The sequence below is a fragment of the Podarcis raffonei genome, chromosome 8, assembly GCF_027172205.1.
Source record: "Podarcis raffonei isolate rPodRaf1 chromosome 8, rPodRaf1.pri, whole genome shotgun sequence".
In the NCBI taxonomy this organism is placed as follows: Eukaryota; Metazoa; Chordata; class Lepidosauria; order Squamata; family Lacertidae; genus Podarcis; species Podarcis raffonei.
Genome location: NC_070609.1, coordinates 53,119,620 through 53,143,659, shown reverse-complemented (window position 1 = coordinate 53,143,659; position 24,040 = coordinate 53,119,620). Strand labels below are relative to the sequence as shown.

The 24,040-nt window shown below is 43.1% G+C and overlaps 1 protein-coding gene across 10 annotated transcripts in view; it reads right to left on the bottom strand.

The window, feature by feature from the left end:
• Positions 1–24,040, bottom strand: part of FTO (FTO alpha-ketoglutarate dependent dioxygenase) — a 246,328-nt gene that overhangs the window by 168,894 nt on the left and 53,394 nt on the right. For 7 of the 10 annotated variants that reach the window (XM_053400100.1, XM_053400108.1, XM_053400102.1 and 4 more), the window contains 3 exons: positions 19,444–19,523; positions 14,629–14,772; positions 7,401–7,520 (listed from right to left, as the gene is read on the bottom strand). In XM_053400100.1, coding sequence (XP_053256075.1) covers positions 7,401–7,520; positions 14,629–14,772; positions 19,444–19,523 — 344 coding nt within the window. The remainder of the gene's footprint in view (positions 1–7,400; positions 7,521–14,628; positions 14,773–19,443; positions 19,524–24,040) is intronic. The other 3 variants (XM_053400104.1, XM_053400106.1, XM_053400109.1) reach the window with 3 other exon arrangements.

Sequence of the window (24,040 nt, the reverse complement as noted above, 5' to 3'; positions counted from 1 at the left end):
AGGTGGTTTTACTGTGACATGTCAGCCTTCCTTAGTCTAAACCATATCAAATTTGTTGCTCGTTAGCCAAGCAAACTATTTGCATACACAGACAATAAACTACATGGTGGGGTGGGGGACCCACATTAAACCAAGAGGGCCAGTTCAGTTCTGTCAAATATTTGCTGGGAGACAAAATTCCATGGGTTTCATTGATGGTGGTCAAATTTCTATCGGTGGCAGCAAGAATAAGGAGGCAATTAACCTCCTTATAGAGTTAGAAGGATTATTTCCAAGGGCTTACCTGAGGTTATTTGCTATTTTGCATATAACTAAGCTGCTGTTATACATTTTTGTACTGAAGATTTTAGTTTAAGTAATGACGGTGATGAATTTATTTAGTCACTTGTGCCAAAGTCCCTGGGATGTACAATAAGAATAAACAGTATAGCACTTGCTTTGGTAGCACATATACTTAAAACGTTCAGTATGCACAACAAACAACAAACGTGCAAACCAACCACCCCAACCAGGCATAACTATAAAGCTACAGAGTTCGCATCCCTGCAGACACAAAATCTTTTTTGTAAAGATTTAGTATTTGCTCCCCCCCCCTCCAATATTTTAACCTCTTCTCTCTTTTTTACATTAGCGTCTCTTTAGTCACTATTAACAGAGGTCTGGCTCAGGGATGAGTTCCCAACAGAAACAGACTCTCTCGAACCCCCACACTCATCTCCCTAGAAATCACACTTTCTCACTTTGGGCTTAATTTTTTTATTCGTATAAAACACCTGAAGCTCAGGCCATGTCTACCCTCCCTCCTCACTGCCTCTTCCCCCACAGTTCATTTTGATGGGCCACCAAATACTCCCACGCGCTCTTAAATGCTTGTACCGCAAAGGGCAAGAGAGGATCCTCAAATGTGCTTATACTACCTGACCCTGAAGGACAAATTGCTGGATGCCCTCTACTGCTGCCCAAAGCACAGAGCCAGCTCCACCATTCTTGATGTGCCCGGAAATCACCCTCTGCAGACCAACCTCCCCTCCGCTCCCTTCTTCAGAGGACCTAGGCTGTATATACACAATACATTTAAAGCAAATGGCTTACCCCAAAGAATCCTGGGAAGCCAGGGCCCTCCTCACAGAGCTAAAATACCCAGCACCCTTAACCAGAGTTCCCAGGATTCTTTGGGGGAAGTGATGTGTTTTAAGTGTATGGTGTATATGGGTACAATATGAAACCTGGGTGCTCCAGGAGCAGTTAACTGAAGGGTTCAGCCTTGGTACTGGCCAATACCATCTTATTTCCCCTCTGTCTTCCCTTGACTCACGGCAAAAGAGGCGTGCTCTTCTTCAACACAATGCATTATTTAATCCCACTCAGCCATAGTAACCAGCAAAGTCAAGCCGGCACCACAGGTTGCTCTCTCATAACCAGAGGCACATTCAGCCCTTCCCGCTTGCTGTTTCCTTCTCTCTTAAACTTCTTTACTCGCACCTCCCGCAACCCCTTCAAAAGAGAATATACCGTATTTTTCGCTCTATAACACGCACCCGACCATAACACGCACGTAGTTTTTAGAGGAGGAAAATCCGTAGGCATGCCACCCATAGGCATTCCCTCCATAACACGCACAGACATTTCCCCTTACTTTTTAGGAGGAAAAAAGTGAGTGTTATGGTGCAAAAAATATGGTACTTCAATTTTTTAAAAAATAAACAGAAATGAGTTGAACACTGCTGCAGTGAAACTGACAAGGCTTTCCCCCACATTTGTCAGTTTCACTGGTGAGCAGAAAGGAAGGAAATAGCAACAAGTGAGCACGTAAAATGTGGGATGATGCACAACAACCAACCATTCCTTCATGCCAGCTGGGACAAGAGCACTACATCAGGTCACTCCAGGAAGCTTTGTGGTAATAGCAGGATGGAAACGATAAAGCTGCAACATATTGACCGAAACAGAGGAACCATTTCAGGTGGTGATTAATGCCTGCTTTTTCCAAAGAGTTCAAAAGTGTGGGTGCTGACACACTATAAGATCAATTTTAGTTTATCGTTAATTTTAACTATTTTTTGAATGTTTCAAATTGTTGGGTTTAACTAGATTTTTAAATGAGAATTTGATTGTTTTATTCTTCTTGTGAACCAAACTCGAGTGGGGTGTTGTTGTATTTTACAGCCAAGCAGTATATAAATTTCATGAAATAAATAAACTATTAACTGTATTTATTTATTACATTTATCTCTCTTCCTTCCTCCCAAATGAGTCTCAACATAGCATGAAGCCAAGCTGCTATTATTATTAGAGGAAGCTACATTGCTGTATTATTAGTTGAATAGGGGGCTAAGTTTGCATTTTCCTCTCCACTCAGCACAGTATTACATAGAAAGCAAAACATTTATTTATATCCTGGGAGATTATTGTTTAGCCAAACCTTTGTATATCTTTCTAAACATCAGGAGCACAGTCCGCATACCAAATTTCTCCAGAAATGGTTGGGATTAATTGGAGCTTAGCCCTACCTAGCATAATGAAAAATTGTTGAGATTTTGATACTGCAAGGAAACAGATCCGTTTTAATAATAATTCTTTACGCAGTGGAGTGAATGAAGGTCATCAAGGCCAACTGCATTCTAAATACACAACTCTATTGTTAAACGGACTGTCAAATGAAGGAGGGGAAGCTTCATACAATGCGACATGATTTGCATTTTAAAAAACACATATGAAATGGAATGTTAAAAAAAAAAGAATCTGCAGAAATGTGTCATTCAACGGTAAATTCTTTTTTAAAAAAACAAGTTTACTCCACAATCAAAATACATTATTTCTGCATCATTTTATCTTGCATTAAGGAAGAAGGAAACGGTTGAGATTCTTCTTGGATTGTTTTTTCCTCTCTCATTCCCCCCCCCTTTACATCTTTCCTCGTTCCCTCATCTTCAACGCAAACGTTAAAACATTTTTATAGGTAAAATAAATGTCAGTTTTGCAAGGTTTTGCATGAGACCAGACCCTGGGAGACAAATTGTCTGTGCGCTGAATCTCAGAACAGCTTCGGCAAGAGCTCCCTGGCATCACATGAGATTTCAGCCTTTCAGAACAGACTCTACCCAGAAAGCAAAGCTTCTACAAGCCCTTTCAAATGGTAACTCTGCCTTTGAATTCGCAGAGAACTTTATCTTGATGTTGAGCATGATAACGTGCTAATCTTGGGCAACTAAAATTAAATGTATAGATATACACACAAATACGTGAATTGCTTTCATATAGTTAAACGGGTGGGTTGGGGGAAACAGAAAAGAAATAGAGGACACACAAACTTTAAACTGGTTTGCCTTTCAATGTTCATAAATTCATGCAGTAATAAGCAGGGGGAGGGGATGGAGAGAGAAGGGAAGGAGGGAGAGAATGTGGTTTTATCAGAATGTCATTCAAATGAAAGGTTTAACATTTACATCACAAGAGTGAGCTGTGAGGGGAAACTATCCTTAGGGGAAGAATGCCAAGAACAAACAGTAGAAGATACACATACACTAATACACACAGAGACAGTAATGTCACACACACACACACACACACACGAAGACATCCATGAGCTACAGACCCAGAGATGTAAACTTTTTGTAATATGTTTCTGTTAGAATACTCGGGAAATTATTGTTAACATGAATGAATTAACATTCCAAGATTTATTTATTTTTCAAAAATCTACAAAAGAAGCAATTCTCAAGAGTATCTCCCATTAGAAAAGATCAAAGGCATAAATATAAAAATGAACGACAAAAGTTGTTCACCTCAAACAAGAGAAGGAATTAATTCTGCTTTAATGGTTTTGTTTTTCCTGTTAGTCACAGATTTCGGAGAAAAGCAGAAATGGTTTGTATATATGGGAGGGGAGGACGCTAAAATATACATTCCTCTCCCCCCAACCCCCCACAAAAGCTTGTTTTGTCTTTATAATTTAAACAAATACATTATCTTTATGTGAAACATCCAGAGGTTTTGTTTTTGTTGTTTTAAATTAGCTTAATTTTACAGAGACCAGATCTGTCGCAACACGCTGCACTTTTTAAAAATGTTAAATTGCTGTTGAATTTGTTAGCCCACAATTGATTTCCTGTATTATGGAATCTTAGAGATTATGGTTAACTTGAAGAAACAGGGGTAAATTTTGATACTTATAACGACATGTAGCTGCATTATTATTATTATTATTTCCCAAACAGACTTGTTGGAAGCCTACCTGAACACTAGCTCAACAGTGCCCCCTGCTGCCCAACAGCTAACGTTTTTAAGAGTTTGGGACACAGGATAGGTATGAAAGGAATACGACCAACTTGGGGAGGGGTGAGTTGAAAGAGAGTAAATCTGAATCCCAACCATAATAAGCACCCAAATTTACTTAGAGACCCAACAAAAACAACAGACATTACCTATTAACATTCTCTTCTGTCTCCCTCAATAGCTCAAATTAATTGTGATTAATGTGTTAGGAGTCATAAACATTAAAGCCATTCTTTTTAAGATTTAAATTAGAAGCAGCTTCTGTCTTGGCCTCCAAAAAAGCCTTGCAAGCTTGCTGATAAATATCGTCCCAAGTCCCGTTGAAAGGAGATACACTTGACAGCGCTGTGTTTCTAATTAGAGGCACATGGAGACGTCACACCAATTGCAGACAACTCAGCCCTTGAGAATTCTCCGGGTTTGCAGGTTTTTTCCATGTCCTCAACACGCAGCGGAGATAAAGTAGCAACGGAACCATCTTGATTTCTGACTTGCTAAGCGACGCAGCTAACTAGGGGGAGAAGGCTATGACTGTAGCATCAACAAAGACAAAACAAAAACCCCAAGGGTAGCCAAGAGTGAAAAGGGAAACTGCTTAGATCAGAGTTTTTCAAGCTCCAGGCAGCTGCAGGACTACCCTAATTTCAAATTTGGCAGACGTTCTTATTACACTCAAAAAAGGAACAGAATGCAACAATAAACTATGGATTAACATTATGAGGGTGAGCCCCCCCACACACACACATTGGCTTGTGTGCACACCCCGCTCCTTCTCCTCCAGCGTGGTCGTAAGGAGGAGAACGGAAGCTTCTGATCTGATATGTGGACTAAAGAACATGGGAAGCCTGGGGAGCAGGGAGCCTAGGCTCTTCAAATGTGCTAAAATACAGTTTAGATTTACATCTCAACCAGCTCAAAGAGTACCAGTCACTTTGCAAATGGGTAAGAGTAAGAATTATTGACACACCCACACCCCGGGCATGCCTTCTGATGAAGGGAAGAGGCAAAGCCCTGAAGACTAAATCACACACAGAAGGCAGATCCCTGTGTGATATCACTGCATCAGCCCTGATTCAATCCCACATACAGATGTGGCAGAATGACCTAGCCACAGCAAAGGCCCTTCTGATGTTAGAAGTTTGCTTTGGGTTGCATAGTACCTACAGGACCGCCTCTCCTGGTATGCCCCGTGGAGGACCTTAAGGTCTATAAATAACAATACTTTGGAGGTCCTGAACCTCAAGGGGGTTAGATTGGTTTCAACTAGGGCCAGGGCCTTTTCAGCACTGGCCCCGGCATGGTGGAACGCTCTGTCACAAGAGACTAGGGCATCTTTGACATCTTTCCGCAGGGCCTGCAAGACGGAGCTGTTCGGCTTAGACTCATTCTGACCCCTTATATGGGATTTGGTATATAATTTTTTCCTTGGTTTTTTTGCTGGCCCATGTAGGACCAGCATAGATAGCTGGCTCGGGTGAATACCTGATGTTTCTTCCCTTTATGGTCTTGATTTATGGGCTACTACTAAAATGAGGCTGCATTTTAAGCTGTATTTTAAGCCGTATTTTAATTAACTGTTTGTTTGTTGTTGTTGTTGTTTCTGTTTCTGTTTCTTTTTCTATTATGTTTTATTGTAATTCATATTTGGTGTTAGCTGCCCTGAGCCCGGCCCTGGCCGGGGAGGGCGGGGTATAAATAAAAAGTTGTTGTTGTTGTTAAAGTTTAATAAATAAAATGAGCTCCCACTACTCCAACCAGTCCTCCACAAGAAGAACCCATAAGGTGATGTGGGGTCACATGTCAGCACCATGGATAGCTCTGAGTGCACAACTTTCTCTGGCAAAAGCTGGGGCCTGACTGGATCCTTGCGTGTCCCTCTGTCCACCTTTCCACTCCTAAGTCCCTGACCAAGATTTCAAGAGGCAGCCACCCTCCTCTTGAAGGCAAGAGTTTTTCCTCCTGCTCTCTGGGACTTCTCACCTGGTACTCCCCCTGCATTACTGGGTAGGTGGTGCCGATTGGGCGGGTTTAACCAAAAGGGCCAAGCAAGAGGCATGGAGGGCAGCCTTCACTGTGTGCAGGGTGGCACTGGGCTCAAAACAGGGCCTTCACTATTCAGATCATCACGGTTTATGCTGCATGGGAGGAACTCACAGCACAGTTTGAGAATTACTAAGGTTTCCTAAGACATGATTGTATTAAGCACTAACCATTAACAAAAATAGTTTCCTTCTTTATAGGTATATCCAATGGTTGTATTAAAACTAAAAGAGGGGGAAGAGGAAGGGGAAGGAGAAGAGGAAGGAGAAGGAGAAGGAGAAGGAGAAGGGGGAGGAGACACAGAAATAGTACCATCAATATGCATTTACAAAGTGCAAGTTTTCTGCCCCAATAGTTTTGAAATCTATCTGACACAGGGGAAACAAAGGAAAGGAGGTAAGAGGAGCAAGGCTGGTATCTTAACTGGACAATCCTATGCACCTAGTCCACCAGCTTTAGCTCCACTGTATCCAAACCATATCCAACTCAGGAGGTGAAGCAGGGAGGAAAGCAGAAAAAGTGTGGTGGGTAAAACTATCTATATTTTCCCTTGCTCCCTCCCATTGGACTCAATGAGAGAGAATTACTTAAGCCTGCCATAGGTTTCCAATGTGGCTGTGGTTTAGGAATTAGCATTGGTCTGCTCTACCCCCATGCCACCTTGCTTTACTCAAATTTTCAAATATTTAAATAGGAAAAGTATGTGCATTATATCAGTGCCAGGTATTTGGGGTAAGTTACAACAGGAAATGGAGAACAGGGGGGTGGAGACAAAGGCTTCTGGGGAAAGTTGGCTTAAGACGACAGGGAAGAGGAGTGGAAAAGAGAACCCATACGTTGTTAAGTAGTTGCAACTCTTTCAATTGTGGACTGGCAACAAAAGGGCAAAACAGCATCCCCGAGGTGCAGGATTAGTCCAGGGCCAACTAGTTTCCCTTTCAAAATAAGCTTAATCAACTGAGGCATAATTGTCTTAAAATGGCGCTGGGAGCTTTAAGGTGCCATCAACTCACCAACCCACAGCAATTGGGAAAATTGGGTGCAGAGTATGGTTAGGAGGCATGATGCCAAAAACTGGTACATACCATGAGCTCCAGCTTCCTCCAAAATTCATCCAGCGCAGCCATTGGTTTGTCCCACCAGTCAGTGCACTTCCTATAACGTTTACCCTGGAACCAAAATTGTCGGAGCCACTCAAACTCAACCTGCAACAAAGACAACATGGGGTTTTTTCCCCTTAAAATTTTCCCAAGTGGCCCTTTTCTGCCTATGCAGAAAAACAGAGGAGAATCAACTGTATAGGAGTAAACAAATGTTTACAAAAAGGTTAGCTTAGGTTCAGCACAGAGCAAGACATGCCTCTCTCTGCCTGCCACTTCCAGCTTTCACACACAACAACTCTGTTGACTGTTCTTCTACCTTCTATTATTATTATCCTTCACGACTTAGTCTGTTTGGGTTTCAGAGACTGGAATACAGAAAAACTTGGTTGCAGGCTTGAAGGTTTTCCACAGGCATCTGGTCAGTCACTATGAGACTAGGTTGCTGGACTAGATGGGCCACAGGCATGATTCAGCAGGCTCTCCTTGTGTTCTTACAATCTGATTCAGTATAGCACCACTTTATGTTCTTGGAGTCAATCTGTACAATTAGACCTATGTGACATGTCTGTAGCTGCACTTTACTATGGCAGACTGCATGGAGGAAATCTCAGGGGTGGGTGTGTATAACACACACACAAACACACCCCAGAACAAGTAATATGCCAAGAAATAGGTTCCAGTGAGCTTTCTTTGTAGAAATTATTTAATATGGATTAATATTCACGTGAGATCACCCCCCTGCAATCTGAAATAGTACAGCCCGTTGACAGCTTTATCACATGAACCATCCTATCTTATAGCTTGCATTGTAAGAACGTCAAAATGTTGCTACGGTACATCAGACCGAAAAGCTATCTACGTATATGCAGGGGTTCAACCCAGCAACAGTTTCATCAGACAAGTGTGCTGATCATGTAGTTCAGCTCGTCATCTCCTAGCCTGCTTTCATGCAGTCAGTGATGTGCTGCAAAAGTAACTAAATCTAAACCGTGTGCCCTTAATGTAGTCTTCCCACCCTTTCCATTGTATGCTCCCTTCCAGGGGACTCCACCAACATTTGATGGTGCCTTTCAAAATGACATGAAGGAAAGAGACAAAACCTTTCAGCATCTTGTGTTGCCACTACTGTAGTTAAGGAGCAACAATGCAACTTCAGAGAGCTCATTAGTTAATCTTCAAGCATAGTTCTTTTTTTCTCCTTTTTTCTTTTGTGATACCCAGATCCCACTCTCTTTTCTTCCCTCTCTCTTCCTCTTTTTTAAAAATTCAGTTCTGGTCAATTGGAACTGTGTATTTATCTTTGTTATGGTAGTTTGTGTTTTATACACAGGCTTGAATCCCCTTTCAATCTTCACCTGAGACCACAAAGAATTTTGTTCTGTTTACCCTGACTGAAGCTATGATGGGCCAAACAAAGAGAAACCTGTGGATGGAGCAACATTGAACCCCCTCCCCCTCAAAGTCCAATGATTAAGTTCTCACCTGATAATATTCTCTTCTTTGCTGCTGCTTCCTCCCCCCCTCCCCAAATCCTTCACTGCTTCCTCCTCCCCCAGGCTAAACAGATCAGATACAAAAGTCTGAAAGTGATTTTAGTTGACAGTCGCTAAACGCCCGTTTGATGTGTGTAACTGCTTTCAATAGAAGCTGTTTAAACAAAAAAGGCTATAGATAAAATAAAATAAAAATTAAAGACAACCCTGTTGGTAAAACATATTGGTAGGATTAGTGGACACCGGTTAACAGAGGTACACCTTAGATGTTTTGAAAGAAAGGTTACACAAATAGTTTAACTTCTCTTAGTATACAGGCTTAATAACACATGTCCTTCCCTAACAGGAGTTCAGCTAAAGTTGAGTCATCCTTCCAGCATAAGCCATATATATGGGTCTATAGTGGGACTATAAAGAGGGATACTTGATAGATAGATGATAGATGATAGATAGATGATAGATAGATAGATAGATAGATAGATAGATAGATAGATGATAGATAGATAGATAGATAGATAGATAGATAGATAGATAGATAGATAGATAGATGATAGATAGATAGATGATAGATAGATAGACAGATCTGCAGTACCATTCTAGTAATTGGGCAAAGGACTCAATCAGCTGATCCCACCAGACCCTATTAAGTTCCAGCTGCAAAGCTCTGAGCAACTTGTATTGCTAGAGAAGGTCTTGCCTGGCTAAGCTCATCTTCCTTGCCCCTGTACTGTTACAATTTGGAATGTCACCTCCTGACTGACTGTCCATGACAGACCCATAAATGGGTGAATTGCCACAGGAAGAGTTGAAATGCAGGGCTTCCAATGTAGGGTGGAAGGGGGAAGAGGGAGAGAAGAGGACGGAAGCACAGCAAAGTGAAGGCAGCTTGCAGGCCTTCCCTGCCAATGCTTGATGTAGAATATTCACATATTTGCACCCGGATTCTGAACAAAGCTAAGTTGTTGGTTTTTTTAAAAAAAAAAGTTTGTTTGTTTGTGCCAGTGTTGTTCTTTCAATGGGAAATCATTCATACCAAAGCCAAATCAGGCCGTAGCAGTAAGCTGAATGGCACCACCCCAGAGTGCATTGTAAAAGCAGAACAACATAATGCTGCACACTTTTTTGTCTTGATCTCCCTCTGTTTGCAGCACTGATTTACCCCCGGCGTCACATCCAACTCTTCTCCGCTCGCCCTTTAAGCTATTATTAAAGGCACACTTTGAGAGTTACAGTCGATAAGGCACGGGGAAAAGGCCAGCGGACGCTGGCTGACATTTGGTGAGCCGGATGGGGGGTCCTCCGTTAATTATTTAAAGGCACTTGGCTTATGAAATGCCACCTAGGCAGGTGATCTATATTTCCTCTCTTCAACGCCAGCTGGCCACCGACTGTGCTGCCATTTCGGTGTAATGCACGAAACGCACACGTTAACCTTACCTTCACTGTGTACATCGACACTCTTCTAAGCGGTGACCTAACAGTCTGCCAACACAACACCTTTGCAGTGGGCGTTAAGCTCAGGTAAGCCATAGGGACATAGGAAGCTGCCTTATACTGACTCAGACCATTGAGTCCATCTAGCTCAGTATGCTTTACACTGACTGGCAGTGACTCTCCAGTGTTTTCCAAGACAGGGCTTTCTCCCAGTCTCCTACCTGGAGATGCCAGGGATGGAACCAGAGACCTTCTGTATGCAAAGCAATATACTCTGCCACTGAGCCACGGACCTCGCCCTAACAAATAGCAATGCAAACTCCCTTTGTAGTAAGGAGTGTCCAATGCACTCTACAACACTGACACTTGGTGCTGTTGGGAGAGGGAGAGGGGGGAGAGGGAGAGACGGGGGAGAGAGAGAGAGATGACCATCACCATGATACTAGGAACTGAGTTCTACTCCCTAGCCAGCAAGCCCAGCTACCCTGAATCCAGCATTTTGGAATCACATTGTTCCAAACCCTAAAGGGCACAGGGTTGTATCCAATGTTAGTTCTACTCAGCGTAGAACCACCAAAATGAATTGGCATGACTAACGTAGGTCCATGGATTCCAATGGGAAGAACTTAACTGGACACAACCCATATTTTGCAAAATGCTTACACCCACTGAGCAGGGGTAACTGATGACTGCCCGGGCTGGATTAGGATCATGGGAGCTGGCATTCTGGAGGCCACCATGTTGACTACCAACTTCATGGGCAATATTGTGGGAGGTAAATGGAGGGAAGGAGCTGCATGCAGAAAATATATAATTGTAATTTACAGTAGTGAGATAGGAGTTCTGCTTGAATACTTTACCATGGTGCTTTTGCATTCCTGCAGACCTGCCCAACTGCTTGCCAACTTATTTTATTTTCCCTGTTTAATGCTATTTACTCATGAGTGATACCCACCCCCCATCTCTGTGCACCATTCTAGACACATCCCAGGAGCTGAATAAATCTCAAGCGCTGGCCAGATCAACAGCTCAGCATTCATTCAGCAGTGCCAGATCGTATATTTCAGGGTAAATTACTAGTGACCAAACAATCACCTGATTGCTTGAAGGGGTAATTTGATTCGTTCTGTAACAACTGTGTGTGCTGTTGCCTTTTTTATTATTGTAAAGATGGCTGTACCTCAGTAGAGTTGCCCCAAGTAGTTACTCCAATAAGCTTATCACACTCTTTGCCGGCCTACGTAACACTAGCCAAGTGTTTCGGGTACAGTCTGTTAATTTTAAAACAGGAGAGCGAGACACATTTGTTAATCTGTGATGTTTTTATGATGCTCTCAATCTAGTGGTTCTGTGCCCTGTGCAGTCTAGTCAAGCTCCAATTAGAGTGCATTATTGGGTTCAAGTCAAAGGCCTGACAAGTATCAGGATCACAAGTGGAGCCAGATGAAATCCACAGATGGACAGGGACAATCTTTCAGGCTGTCAAGGGAAAAGATATGGAGTGGGGTCATTGCCATTCTGGACACAGCAATATAAAACTGAGAAGGGTAGGAATAGGTTTTTTTTTTTATTGGTCCAATTTCTACTGCTTAGAGGGCTCTCATGGTTCAGAGAACCTTCCCCCCTTCACACACGGACTGCCACTGCCTTGCAACCTGGCAGCAATAAGCCAGAATCTTGCAGAGAAAAGTATTTATGCGGCAAGCCCACCGTGGAAGAGTACCCGCTGCAGTTTATGGACATTTTTCACCATCTCCACATAGATCAGGACTAGGGAACCTATAGCTCCCCAAATACTGTAGGAATCGAAGTCCTATTCTGAGCCAGCAAGGCCAATGGCCAGGGATGATTGGAATTGTACTCCAGCATCTGATGGAGGGGGACAAGTTCCTCACTCCTGACATAGATCAAACTTAGGGGAAACCTGTTCTGCTTTGAACCAGAAAGTACAAATTTGACAGCGCTGATTGGCTGCCCTTTGTGGCACTCACAAAGCTGATTTCCCTCTTCTATGGAGCCCAGCTGTCTATTGCACTTCTTGGCTGACCTTTGCATCAGCCACTAAGCCCTCTCCCCTCCTTCTCAGAGCAGTTTTTGCACCATAACCCCCCCCCCAAGAGTGTCTGGTCATAAGAGCATAAGAAGAGCCTGCTGGATCAGGTAATGGTCCATTTAGTCCAGCATCCTGCTTTCCCAGTGGCCAACCAGATGCCTGTTGGAAGCCATCAAGCAATACTCCTATTGCAATTTCCTTTGTTCTCGCCAGCAAAGAATTCCTGCACTGAAGAAAGTTCTGGGGGACTGCTGAGCTATCTCTAGGACTTCATATGTAAAGCTGAGATTTTCTTCCAACATATGCCTCACAGATTAAGAACATACCAGTTGTATTAGGCCATGAACCTACCAAGCATTACTCTATAATTAGTATACAAAAGGCATGTGGTCCTTTTTCTTTTTTCTTTTTCTTTCTTTCCCTCCTTCTCCTTTTTTTTGTTAAGGGAGAATCAAAGACCTGCATTAGCACCGCAGATGTCTAGGCTTCCCGTTTACAGTGGGATTCGACAAAGAAATGTGTCTCCGCAGCAATGTAAACCACAGATAAGTTGCCCACATGTGTGGCAGAGAGGAGAGACTTGTCGGGAGGAAGAGGGGGGGGGAGCCTGCTGTTGTGTGGAATTAACCCACTTTCTGACTGAAAAGCTAATCTTGGGGAAAGGGGCTGGGAGGGTGGGATCAAAAGCTTATGAATGGGCAATTCCAAACTCTCTTGCTTTATCATGGCATGTAGAAATTGAGATCTACTGTTGGGGTGAGGATAGGGTAAAGGAGTTCAGAGTGTAGGGAAGTACTACTGCCTGCCAGCCAGTGTCTGAGAGGATCAGGCGTTGAGTATGGAGGGCAAAGTTGAAGGGGCCAGAGCCAAAGGGACTTACGGGAACAGCCCAGAGCCTTAGAAGAGCCCAATGGCCAGGCTAGTTGGGAGATGCCAAGACACTGCTTGGAAATGCTTACTGCCAGGAATATGCTCCAAGCTACAACTCTAGCATCTCACCACAATACCCAAAGTTTCCACTTCTAGTCCTGCAACCTACCAGTCAGCACCTGCATGTTCTGGCTTACTGGGTGGTAGGCAGTCTCCATCAGGCAATTCCAGGAAAGTATCAAAATCAGGATGCTTGGTGTGTATTCCTGGTGTGCCACAACATCTGGCTCATAAGCTGCCTCCAAGTTGGTGGCTCACTGTGTGTGTGTGTCCAACATAAAGGGATTCATCAGGGGTGGGGAGAAAATAGATTCTGCTATTCTAGTAAACACTGGCCAAGTACTTGCTGGTTGTTGGGATTCTTGCAAAGAACACTGGAGTGGGTAGAACTTGGTCAGGTCCATCAGGGCATGTCTTCTCTTTGTAACCAAGAGAGAATACTCAGGATTTCAAAACACAGCTCAGGTTATGTCATAACTGCCAAGAGATCCTGAATATACATTCTTGCTTGCAAACAGTAAGGATTGTGTCATACTGAATCAGTTAGTTACGCCCATTAACTTCAATGGTTCTACTCTGAGTAGAACTAGTATAGCATATCACCCTAATGCAGCAATTTCAGTTTTCAAAAAGTAGATTGCACAAGTCATAATATATTTGAACCTTTTTCTCATTACAAATTGAACTGAAATCCCCTGTACACACCATGGGTTCCATATTCAATGTTAGCCCTATGCAGAGTAGACCCATTGCAAATAATGAACAAGACTATCTTAGGTCTATTACTTCCAAAAGGCATCCAAGGTTAGCTGGATACAACCCAATGGAATCCACCCAAATCTTATAGTCAAGTGTTATGCACCAAAACATGTGACGCTACCTTATTCAGAGTCTTCTAAACCAGTGGTGCAGAACCTGTGGCCCTGAAGCCATAGTTGGACACCAGCACAAAACAGCTCCAGCAAGCATGGTCAATGGTCCAAGATGATGGAATCTGAAGTCTGGTAATATCTGGAGGGTCACAGGTATCTGGCCCTTTCTCAAGACTACATAGTAAGCTTCCTTATACCTGTTCAGGTTACTTGTCCATTTAACCCAGTGCTGTCTACTCTGAACTCGTGTAGCTTTCTAAGCGTTCAGACCCAAGGTCTTTCCTTCCACCTGATACCTGATCCTTTTAACTGGAAACACCAGGACTGAACTGGGAACTTCTGCAAGCAAAGCAAGTGCTCTACCTATATGAAATGCAAATTCCACACTCCCTGTGCAGCTTTTCTTTCAATGTAAACCTTCTTCTCACCTCATTATGGGTTTCTTCCACTCGTTTTATGTCATCAACATCCAGAGATTTCAATGTCGGACAGCTCAAATGTGTATCGGTGCACAAGTTCTGAAGTGCTGCATTGCACTGGTCCAAAATATAAGTCAGGGTCCCTTGAGAGCACTGTTAGAATTCATAAATGCAGAAAGAAAATTTAGCCCCAAATGGAGTCAAACAAGCAAAAAAGAGATTCCAAAACCAACTCCAGTCACTTAAGAGACTGGCACGATATTAAACTATAGGTATGCAGCATTAGCATCAGTAGCTGCACTGATTTCAATTGCTTTTGTTATTATTACTACTACTATTTTGTAAGTCACTTGTTACCCAAAGGTATCCAAGTGACTTACAAGATATTTAAAACATAAATATAAATACATTATACCATAAAGATATCAAAACAACTGTACAGTCGCAGGAAACTTTGGCAGCACACTAGTAACAAAACAACATTAGCTTAGTCTGTCAGAAAGCCCTTGAAAAAACAATGGTCTTTGCCTAGTGTCAAAAAGCTGTCAACAAAGGCGCCACATGGATATACTGCAGAGATCAGGAGCCACAAATGAAAAGGCCCTGCTCTCTTGTCTTCATACTCCAAGCCTCAACTGTGAGGGAGGACCTGGAGAAGGGCTAAAGGTCTAGGTAGTAATAGTACTAGCACTAGTAGTACCTGATAATAATGTTTAATAATAATAATAATAATAATAATAATAATAATAATGTTTAAGAAGTCCTCAATGGCTCTATTGCCCACTGACATCAGAATATGAGCTAAATAAAATGAGTATAATGTGATGCATTTAGCACTGGGATCTACCACTTCAGGCTCTTGTTGAGGTTTCTAACATACCCCCTGCAGACACAAAGCTGTCAGGGTAGACCTTCCTTACTGGCATGCAGGTTTTGTTCATATTCCCCACCCCACCCCCACACTTCATTTGGATCCCCTGCCTGCACTAGGTAACAGTATAGCCCAGCAACAACAAAAATGCTGCAACTGAAATTCAAGGTAAATAATCCATGCTGCTAGCCCAGTTCTAAGAACTGTTGCAACAACAAAGAAAAGCTTAAGATCAAAAACACGTAGCAACATCGTTGGCAGCTTGAAACATGAGAGAGAACCAATGTTGCCACAACACTGTGCTGGCATCGGAGACAGATATGCTTGCACAGGTAATTACGGGTAGAGAGTTGGATTGCCTCAGTGTTTATGGCTGAAAGTGGGCAGCTTCTTTAACAATGATCTAAAAACCCCTCTCTATTTCTCTCTCTCTCGCTTTTGTTTTTTTAAAAAATGTTTTCACTTATTTTCTCCAAGGAGCTCAAGGTGGCGCATGTGGTTTCCCACCCTCTCATTTAATCCCCACAACCACCCTGTGAGGTGGGTTAGGCTGAGAGGTTAGGCAAGGTCGCCCAGTGATCAGGGGTTTGAACCTGGTCTACCAGATCCTAGTCGGACACTCTAACCACTACACCACTCAGACTGATGTATGCAAAGGACTCTGAAGCCTCCTTACAATCACGAATGTAACAGCATAAGAAGAGCCTGCTGGATCAGGCGAATGGCCAGCCAGGTGGCTGTGGGAAACCAGCGAGCAGAACATGAGCACAAGAGCACTCTCCCCTTACGCAGTCTCCAGCAACTGATATTCAGAAGCATTACTGCTTCCAATTGCGGAGGCAGAGCATAATCCTGATAGCTAAGGACATTCGCCTGCAAGGAAGCTCTTTAGCTCATTCTGCCACGTGTGCTTAGAAACACCTTTCAGGCAAGACCTGTCTCTAAAAACCTGGAAAAAAGCTGCAGGTCTCCAACCCGTTGCCCTCCAGATGTTCTGGACTACAATTCCAATCCTCCTTCACCATAGGCCATGGTGGCTGGGGGAATGATGGAAGTTGGAAGACCCAAACACCTGGGAAGGGGGATTGGGAAAGCCAAATTGGGAAGGCTAGGGTAGGTAATACTGAGTTCAGTAAAAATAAGACTAGTTTTATCTCTCTCTCTCTCTCTCTCTCTCTCTCTCTCTCTCTCTCTCAGAATAGGGCCCTATCTGAACTATATATTTAAAGTAGTATTATACCACTTTACTCCTGCCAACCTAACAGTTTGAAAGCACATCAAAGTGCAAGTAGGTAAATAGGTACCACTCCGGCAGGAAGGTAAACAGTGTTTCCGTGCGCTGCTCTGGTTTGCCAGAAGCTGCTTAGTCATGCTGGCCATATGACCCAGAAGCTATACGCCGGCTCCCTCGGCCAATAAAGCGAGATGAGCACCACAACCCAAGAGTCGGTCACGACTGGACCTAATAATCAGGGGTCCCTTTACTTTACCTATACAGTGGTACCTCAGGTTAAGAACTTAATTCATTCTGGAGGTCTGTTCTTAACCTGAAACTGTTCTTAACCTGAAGCACCACTTTAGCTAATGGGGCCTCCTGCTGCCGCCATGCTGCCGGAGCACAATTTCTGTTCTCATCCTGAAGCAAAGTTCTTAACCCAAGGTACTATTTCTGGGTTAGCGGAGTCTGTAACCTGAAGCGTATGTAACCCGAGGTACCACTGTACCACTTTAAGCAATCATAGCTCCCCCCACAGAATCCTGGGAACTGTAGTTTGTTAAGGGTGCTGAGAGCTGTTAGGAGACTCCCTATTCCCCTCACCATTCCTAGCGGATGAACAATCAATCTCTCTTCCCAGGGACCTCTAGGACTCCGTACAGTGCAAAGTAGGGCCTAAACCTATACCCCAGGGTTGGCTCAAACACTACGATGAGCTTCTTGGAGTAGCAGTGGGGCTACAAATGGGGCCAGGGCAGTCTCACAAGATTGTGAGGGAGGTGCACTGCTTGTGGTCTGGAGGCATCTGGGTGGCCATTGTGGGGGAAACAGGATGCTAGGTTAGCTCGAACTTCGTTCTGATCCAGCAGGGTTCTTCCCATGTTCTTTAATTAATATGCAAACTAGGGTGGGGACCTCAGTTACAAACATGTCTACGGAACCCAAGACTTTGAGGCGGTAGGGGGCTCCTTGCTTAATTCAGGGCCCAGAGGGCACCACCCGTATGCGGGAAACAAGCAGATGAAAAAAGCCACACTGCAGATGAAGAGAATACACATGTATGCATTGGAACATCATCTGCCCCCATTCACAGGAAAACTCTATTCTGGACTGAAAGAACAAACAAAACATGAAATAGACTTTTCTCTGTGGGGAGGGGGGGGTGTTCTCACACAACGATGCGTCTACATCAGGATCTTTTTCAGTTAAATATTTATAAGTGCAGCTAAATCCCCAAGAACAGCCCTGAGAAAGGACCCCTTGGTGCTATGATTCTTTGTATTGAAAATTTCCATACTATATAATGTGAGGTTACAGAGGTTTATGAAAACAAAGCAGGGGCTTCTAAAGAGGAAGCTTCTTCTCCTTTTCTTTGTGTGTGTGTGGAAGTAAATGTGCATTTTAATATCAGAATAACAGAGTGTGGGGAGCAGGGTCAGGGAGTTCATTCTTTACTGCAAAGGACAAATAACAAGCCTTTTAAGTGATGTTTAGAACCCTAGACTAATATGGGTATATTACTATGATAATAATACATAATACTATTACACTAATATGTGTATATTAGATTGCTTATTTTAAGAGTCTTAGCTTGCACGGTTTCTGTAATTATGTTTTATGATGGCAATACACAAGTCTGTGGGCTGAGTTCAACAAAATAAATGTGAGAGTGGAATGACTTCTGCTTGCGTGACCAGACTTTCACCCTACTTGCCCCACACTTTCCCTGAATTTGCTCTGGAGGGTTGGGGGTGGGGAACCACCAGAATGGATTTAAGGGGCATGTGGGAGAGATGAAAGGGGAAAGTCTCATTGCAGAAGTCGTTCTGCTCACTCAGAGCATTGCTTTGAATATAACCCTGTATCCTACTTTTTCTGTACTGTTTCATCAGGGTGGGCAGAATAAGTCCCACCACAGTCTCAATGTGCCAATAGCCCTGCACATGTAACAAGGTGTTCATGCTGGTTTCACTGACAACCAACCAACCAACCAACCAACCAACCAGAGTTAACAACAAGAGTGTTCATCTGAGGAAGAATCATATCAATGAGTTGTAGATTTTTCTCTGTTTTGCTTTAAGCTGGTGTGATTTATTTATTGTTGTAAGTCACTTTTGAGTTATTTTTGATTTTTTAAAAAGCAACTACTAAGTTTAGTAGATATGTAATGAAAATGAAAACAAATTCACAGTAAATTCAGAGATGCATGGTTAGAACTAGTAGCCACTTCCACCCATTCCCACCCAGCTAATCCCTCTTACTCCTCACCCCTCTTCCCTCTCCCAGTTGGCAAAATTCCTATCCCCTACCCAACTGCTCCCTTGAAATCCCCTTTCCCACTTATCATAGCAAGGCAATCTCATCCCTCTTTCTTGCCAAACACAAACCTCAAGCATGGTTCCTTGTGAAAGACACCGCTTTCTCGCTGCTATTTTTGTTGGAACATAAATGGCCATTGGGGTCCTACAAGACTTCAGAATAGGATGAAATGGTTTTTTAAAAACCACTCCACCTGCACCACATCATAGCACCAATCCTGAACGCCCCTCCCCCTTGGCCTACAATTGCGACTTAAAGTTATTTTGTTAAAAAATGCATACAATGCAAGCTACCCATTTAAAGTAGAATGTAGTTGGGCCCTCAGAGAAGAGCATCCGAGATCAGAGGAGGAAACCATTATTGTTCCAGAAAAAAACAAATGATTAAAAAACAACCCCCCAAATTCTCTGTTACTCACCTCTGCCACCCTATGAGTAGAACTGAATCTAGGCGGCAAGCCAGCCAGGACACAATGCTGGTGGGTCATGTTGAGATCATCTTTGAACAGAAGATAAGAGTTAGAGTCAACTGTGGAGATGGGTACACGATATAGCTGCAGATTTTTGTGTGGGAAGCTAAGAGTTTACAGTGGTATAATACTGTTTTAAGTGTATTGTGAAGATGGGGCCTATGGCTCAGTCCTAATAAAGAATCATTTTGTAACCATCAGAAAAAGTATCCATAATGCGTTTTTTTGGGGGGGGGGGAGGGAGAGGTGGGGCTGGAGAACCTTACATAATTAATTAGCAGACAACTGAACAAGATGTAGCAGATTTACCAAACTCATATGATCAAAGTTTAGCAACAACAAATAACTTTCAGGAGTTCATGGCCTTAGCAAATAGAGATACACAAAGTATGTAGATCAAATGCAGAGGTCAAGTTTCAGAGGCAAATTAACTGGATGGAAATATGAATGAGGCTCACGGTGCATATGGAAGGGTTTTGCTTTTTCATTTTTTCCATTTAATGCTGCAAATCTCCAACCACAGCCCATTCAGCCAAGTCTATGCTCCCAACTTCTAGTTAATGAAAATAATTTTTTTGATGCTCCTTGAAATATATAATTTGCTCAGTCCCCTTCCCCCACGAACTCCTCTCTCCCTCCCCCCACCAGAAAAAGAGGCCACTGAATACATCCTCATGCCGTGTTTAAACCCCATAACCTTCAAGCAACATTTGATCTATAGGAAACAGCTGTGGAGAAGCAAGTCTTCCCTCTTTGAACAAGCCCGAAGTATATTTTGCTCCAGTGTGTTTTGAAGTCACGGTAGGCAAAAATTAGTGACAATTGTAAATCTGCTTGAAAAATCTGGTCATGTCTACCTCTTAAAGATTAGGGGTGGGGGAGACTGCAAAGACCATGACAACCTCAGTTAAGCATGCTGTGGGGCACAGCAGATGGGGCCGCCCCAGTTGCCTGCCACGTGCTATGGATTTACTGCATGCCCTCCCCCCATAACGTTTTGTATCAGACACCCCTTTGATGGAGTATTGGAGGCGGCAAAGTTCAGCCCAAACTCCCTCTACAAGTGTGTGTGTGTGTATTGAGCTAAACTGTTTCTCTTTCACATAGGACATGAAGATCAGATTTCATTTATCGTAAAAAGCTTCTGTCTGGGAAAGGAGAACACCGTTTCCAGATAACCCATCAAAGTCTATTTTTTGATATTAAGAGGAAAAGGTGATGATCAATTTTCGACGCAAACTGCACAGTTCAAGGTGTGGCTTAATATTCACCTGAAAAGAGAGGTGGTGGGGGGAATGGAGACAAGAGCTTAAGAAGCAGGTGTTGAACTAACCTTTAAAATTTCAACTTTAACACCTTCCCCCTCAAAGCACAACAAAGAGTCTTATTATATTCTCCAGCACCAGAGCTGAGAAAGACCTCAGGAATTCTTTTGGAGGGGGGGGAAGAGAGCAATAAAATACTAAAAACGCACTCACTCTTTCCAGTTCTTTGAAAGAAGTGGGGGTTTCTGGTTGCACATTTAGCTTGTCTTAATACATCATTTATGGCATCTACGATGCAGAAATATTTGAGGAAATAATACTGCTTCCAGAATTAGCAGAGGCTCTAGCAGTGAAGTGGGCACATCCTGAGTTCATGAATTAGGCCAATTAGTGCAATTTCTGTTGCTGAGGAGTGATGTGGAAACATGCCTTTTGCCTTCCAGTTTTGTTTATGTGGGGAGTACGCTGTGGAAGATAGACCCCATTACCTATTTAAAAACTCTGCTTCTTGGGAGGGAACACTTGCTGGAGGTTTCACCATCAGTTTGCCATGTCACAGTCTCCTTGGTCAGATTTTCAAATAATGATTTGTTTACCGGTAAATATCAAAATATCACTGTCAGCACAGGGGCTGCCCTCCCACTAGCTATAGCCAAAGATTTCTGGATGCTTTGTGTGAAGATTGGATGGGTGCAGGGATCATTCACATATTTCCCAAGTTTCATATATGATGATATTCCTTTTAAGTCTTACACCTATTTTTCATTTACAGTTTGGAACCAGACTGTTCACGCTCTGCAGTGTAAATATACCAAAAAGTTTATTTACGCTGTGGACTATGGTCATTACACAGAACACAGGGAAGCTGCCTTATACAGAGTCAGATTATTGGTTCATCTAGCTCAGTATTGTCTTCACTGACACGCAGCAACCCTCCAGCATTTCAAACAGGGATTCTTTCCTGGCCCAACCTGGAGATGCCAAGGATTGAACCTCAGGTGTTTGGCATGCAAAGCAGCACTGACCTGTCCCAAATACAAGAAGAAGAAAAACCTTATTTAATTCTCAGCAGCAGCAGCAATGTTAGCTGCTCCTTCATTAATTGCATTTTTAACCTGCCTTTCTCTCAAAGAAGCTCAGGGCACCTGATACGTTTCCCTCCCTTCTAGCTTTGCAACATCCTATGAGGTGGAATCCTATGAGGTGGAGGAAGCTTAAAGACGTGACTGGTTCAGAGTATTATGGCTAAGTGAGGATTTGAAGCTGGGTCCAACACTCTAACTGCTATACCACACTGTGTGTGTTTTTGGCCCTCCAGATGCTGCTGGATTACAAACCCCATAATCTCTGACCATTGGCCATGGTAGCTGGGAATAATGTCCAACAATATCTGGAGGGCCACAGGTTCTCCATCACTGCTCTAGGCTGAGCAGTAGTAGGACTTTGAAAGTAGAAGATGGCTAGGTTGTCTGTTCACCCAAAGAATCCCATGGGAGAAAAGCATTTATTTGTTTACTTCCAGTGTAGATACAGAAACCATAAAGTACAATGTACAGTGATAACATTGCTGAATCATAAAAAAACAGATTCAAACTCAAGAACTTAAAACTCCTAACTAAATAACAGACTCTAGCCCCACACCAGGATGCCCCAAAAGCCCAGTTGAATAAGTGCCTCTTAAATTGACAACTCCACTGTGAGGATGACTGACACACCATTGGGGGAAAGGCGTTCCCCAAATGGGGCACTACCACAGAGAAGACCCTATCCTGGATCACCGCACAACAAGTAACACCAATCAGTGTGGCAGCAAGAAGGGTTGAGCTGCTGTGAAGCTTTCAAGGGGCAGGTCAGCAGATTAAAGCTAAAGAGGTTAAATTCCAGAACATAGCTGAGCACTCTCCAGCTCAACTGTATTCTAGATTTCAGCCTCTGTACTTTTACAAACCTAGCCAACCTGCCAACCTAGCAGTTCGAAAGCACATCAAGTGCAAGTAGATAAATAGGTACCGCTCCAGCAGGAAGGTAAACGGCATTTCCGTGCGCTGCTCTGGTTCGCCAGAAGCGGCTTAGTCATGCTGGCCACATGACCCGGAAGCTGTACGCCAGCTCCCTCGGCCAATAAAGCGAGATGAGCGCCGCAACCCCAGAGTCGGTCACAACTGGACCTAATGGTCAGGGGTCCCTTTACCTTTACCTTACTTTTACAAAACTGTTTTAATGAGCCAAAGGTAGATGTGTCCTTCAGCCTTACAGGAGGTTAACTTGGGTATAACAGATTGTAAGCTAGCAGAAGCCCAAGGCCCATATAGGTAGACTGAGCATTCATATATTTTAGGTATTTTCTAGCAAAAATATAGTAGCTACTTTCAGAAGCTTTTGTTTTTTTTAAGGTAGAGCAATGTTGAAACCCCCCCCCAAAAAAAAACCTTTGTCAAATATTACAAAAAAGATTGCAATTGATTTATAAATACAGAAAGGAACTTGTAACCCCCACCCTATAAATATCCAAACCAGTTGGTCCCTATAAAGTACTGGTCAGAATAAGTGATTTATACACTTGAACTGGCAGAGAATTTAATATGTCTCCACATAAACATGATCAGGATGTTGTTACGGTGTTAAAATAAAATAATATTTTTTAAGCTGTTCTTTATATTGCATTTCCAACACGGCATGAGATGTAGTATATAAAGTTAAGTATGTATCAGGGGAAATGAACCAAGCTCACACCGACCCAAGGTTTGGTTTGGTTTGATGTGACTGGAGAGAATTTAAGAAGCACAGAATTCCACTACACGCATGGGTCTATTCTTGCCAGTACAATCAACATTGAGGCAAGAGAGCGAATTAAGTTAGGTGTGGGGAACCTGTGGAACTCCAGATGTTGCCAGACTACAACTCCCATCATCCCTGAGCACCAACAATGCTGGCTGGTGCTGATGGGAGTTGGAGTTCAACATCCAGAGAAACACAGATCTCCCACCCTGATTTAAGGGGTTACTCTGTTCAGCAATCACACGAGGGGGAGAGCAGAGCCATGCTTCCTGGCCCTGGCCCCACTTCCTCAGTGATTCCATCTGTGCACTGAAGTGTGAGAGCCACACCACACTGGCTCTCATGCATTTACATACAAGCATTGTTTGTACATAACTCCCCCCCCCCCATGTAATTCAACAAGTGTCCTCCTGCATCTTGCACATTAAAATGTTTTTAAACAACAACAACACTCTTTTGATATTGTTTCTTTTGGTCATGCAAATAATAATGATGATGATGAT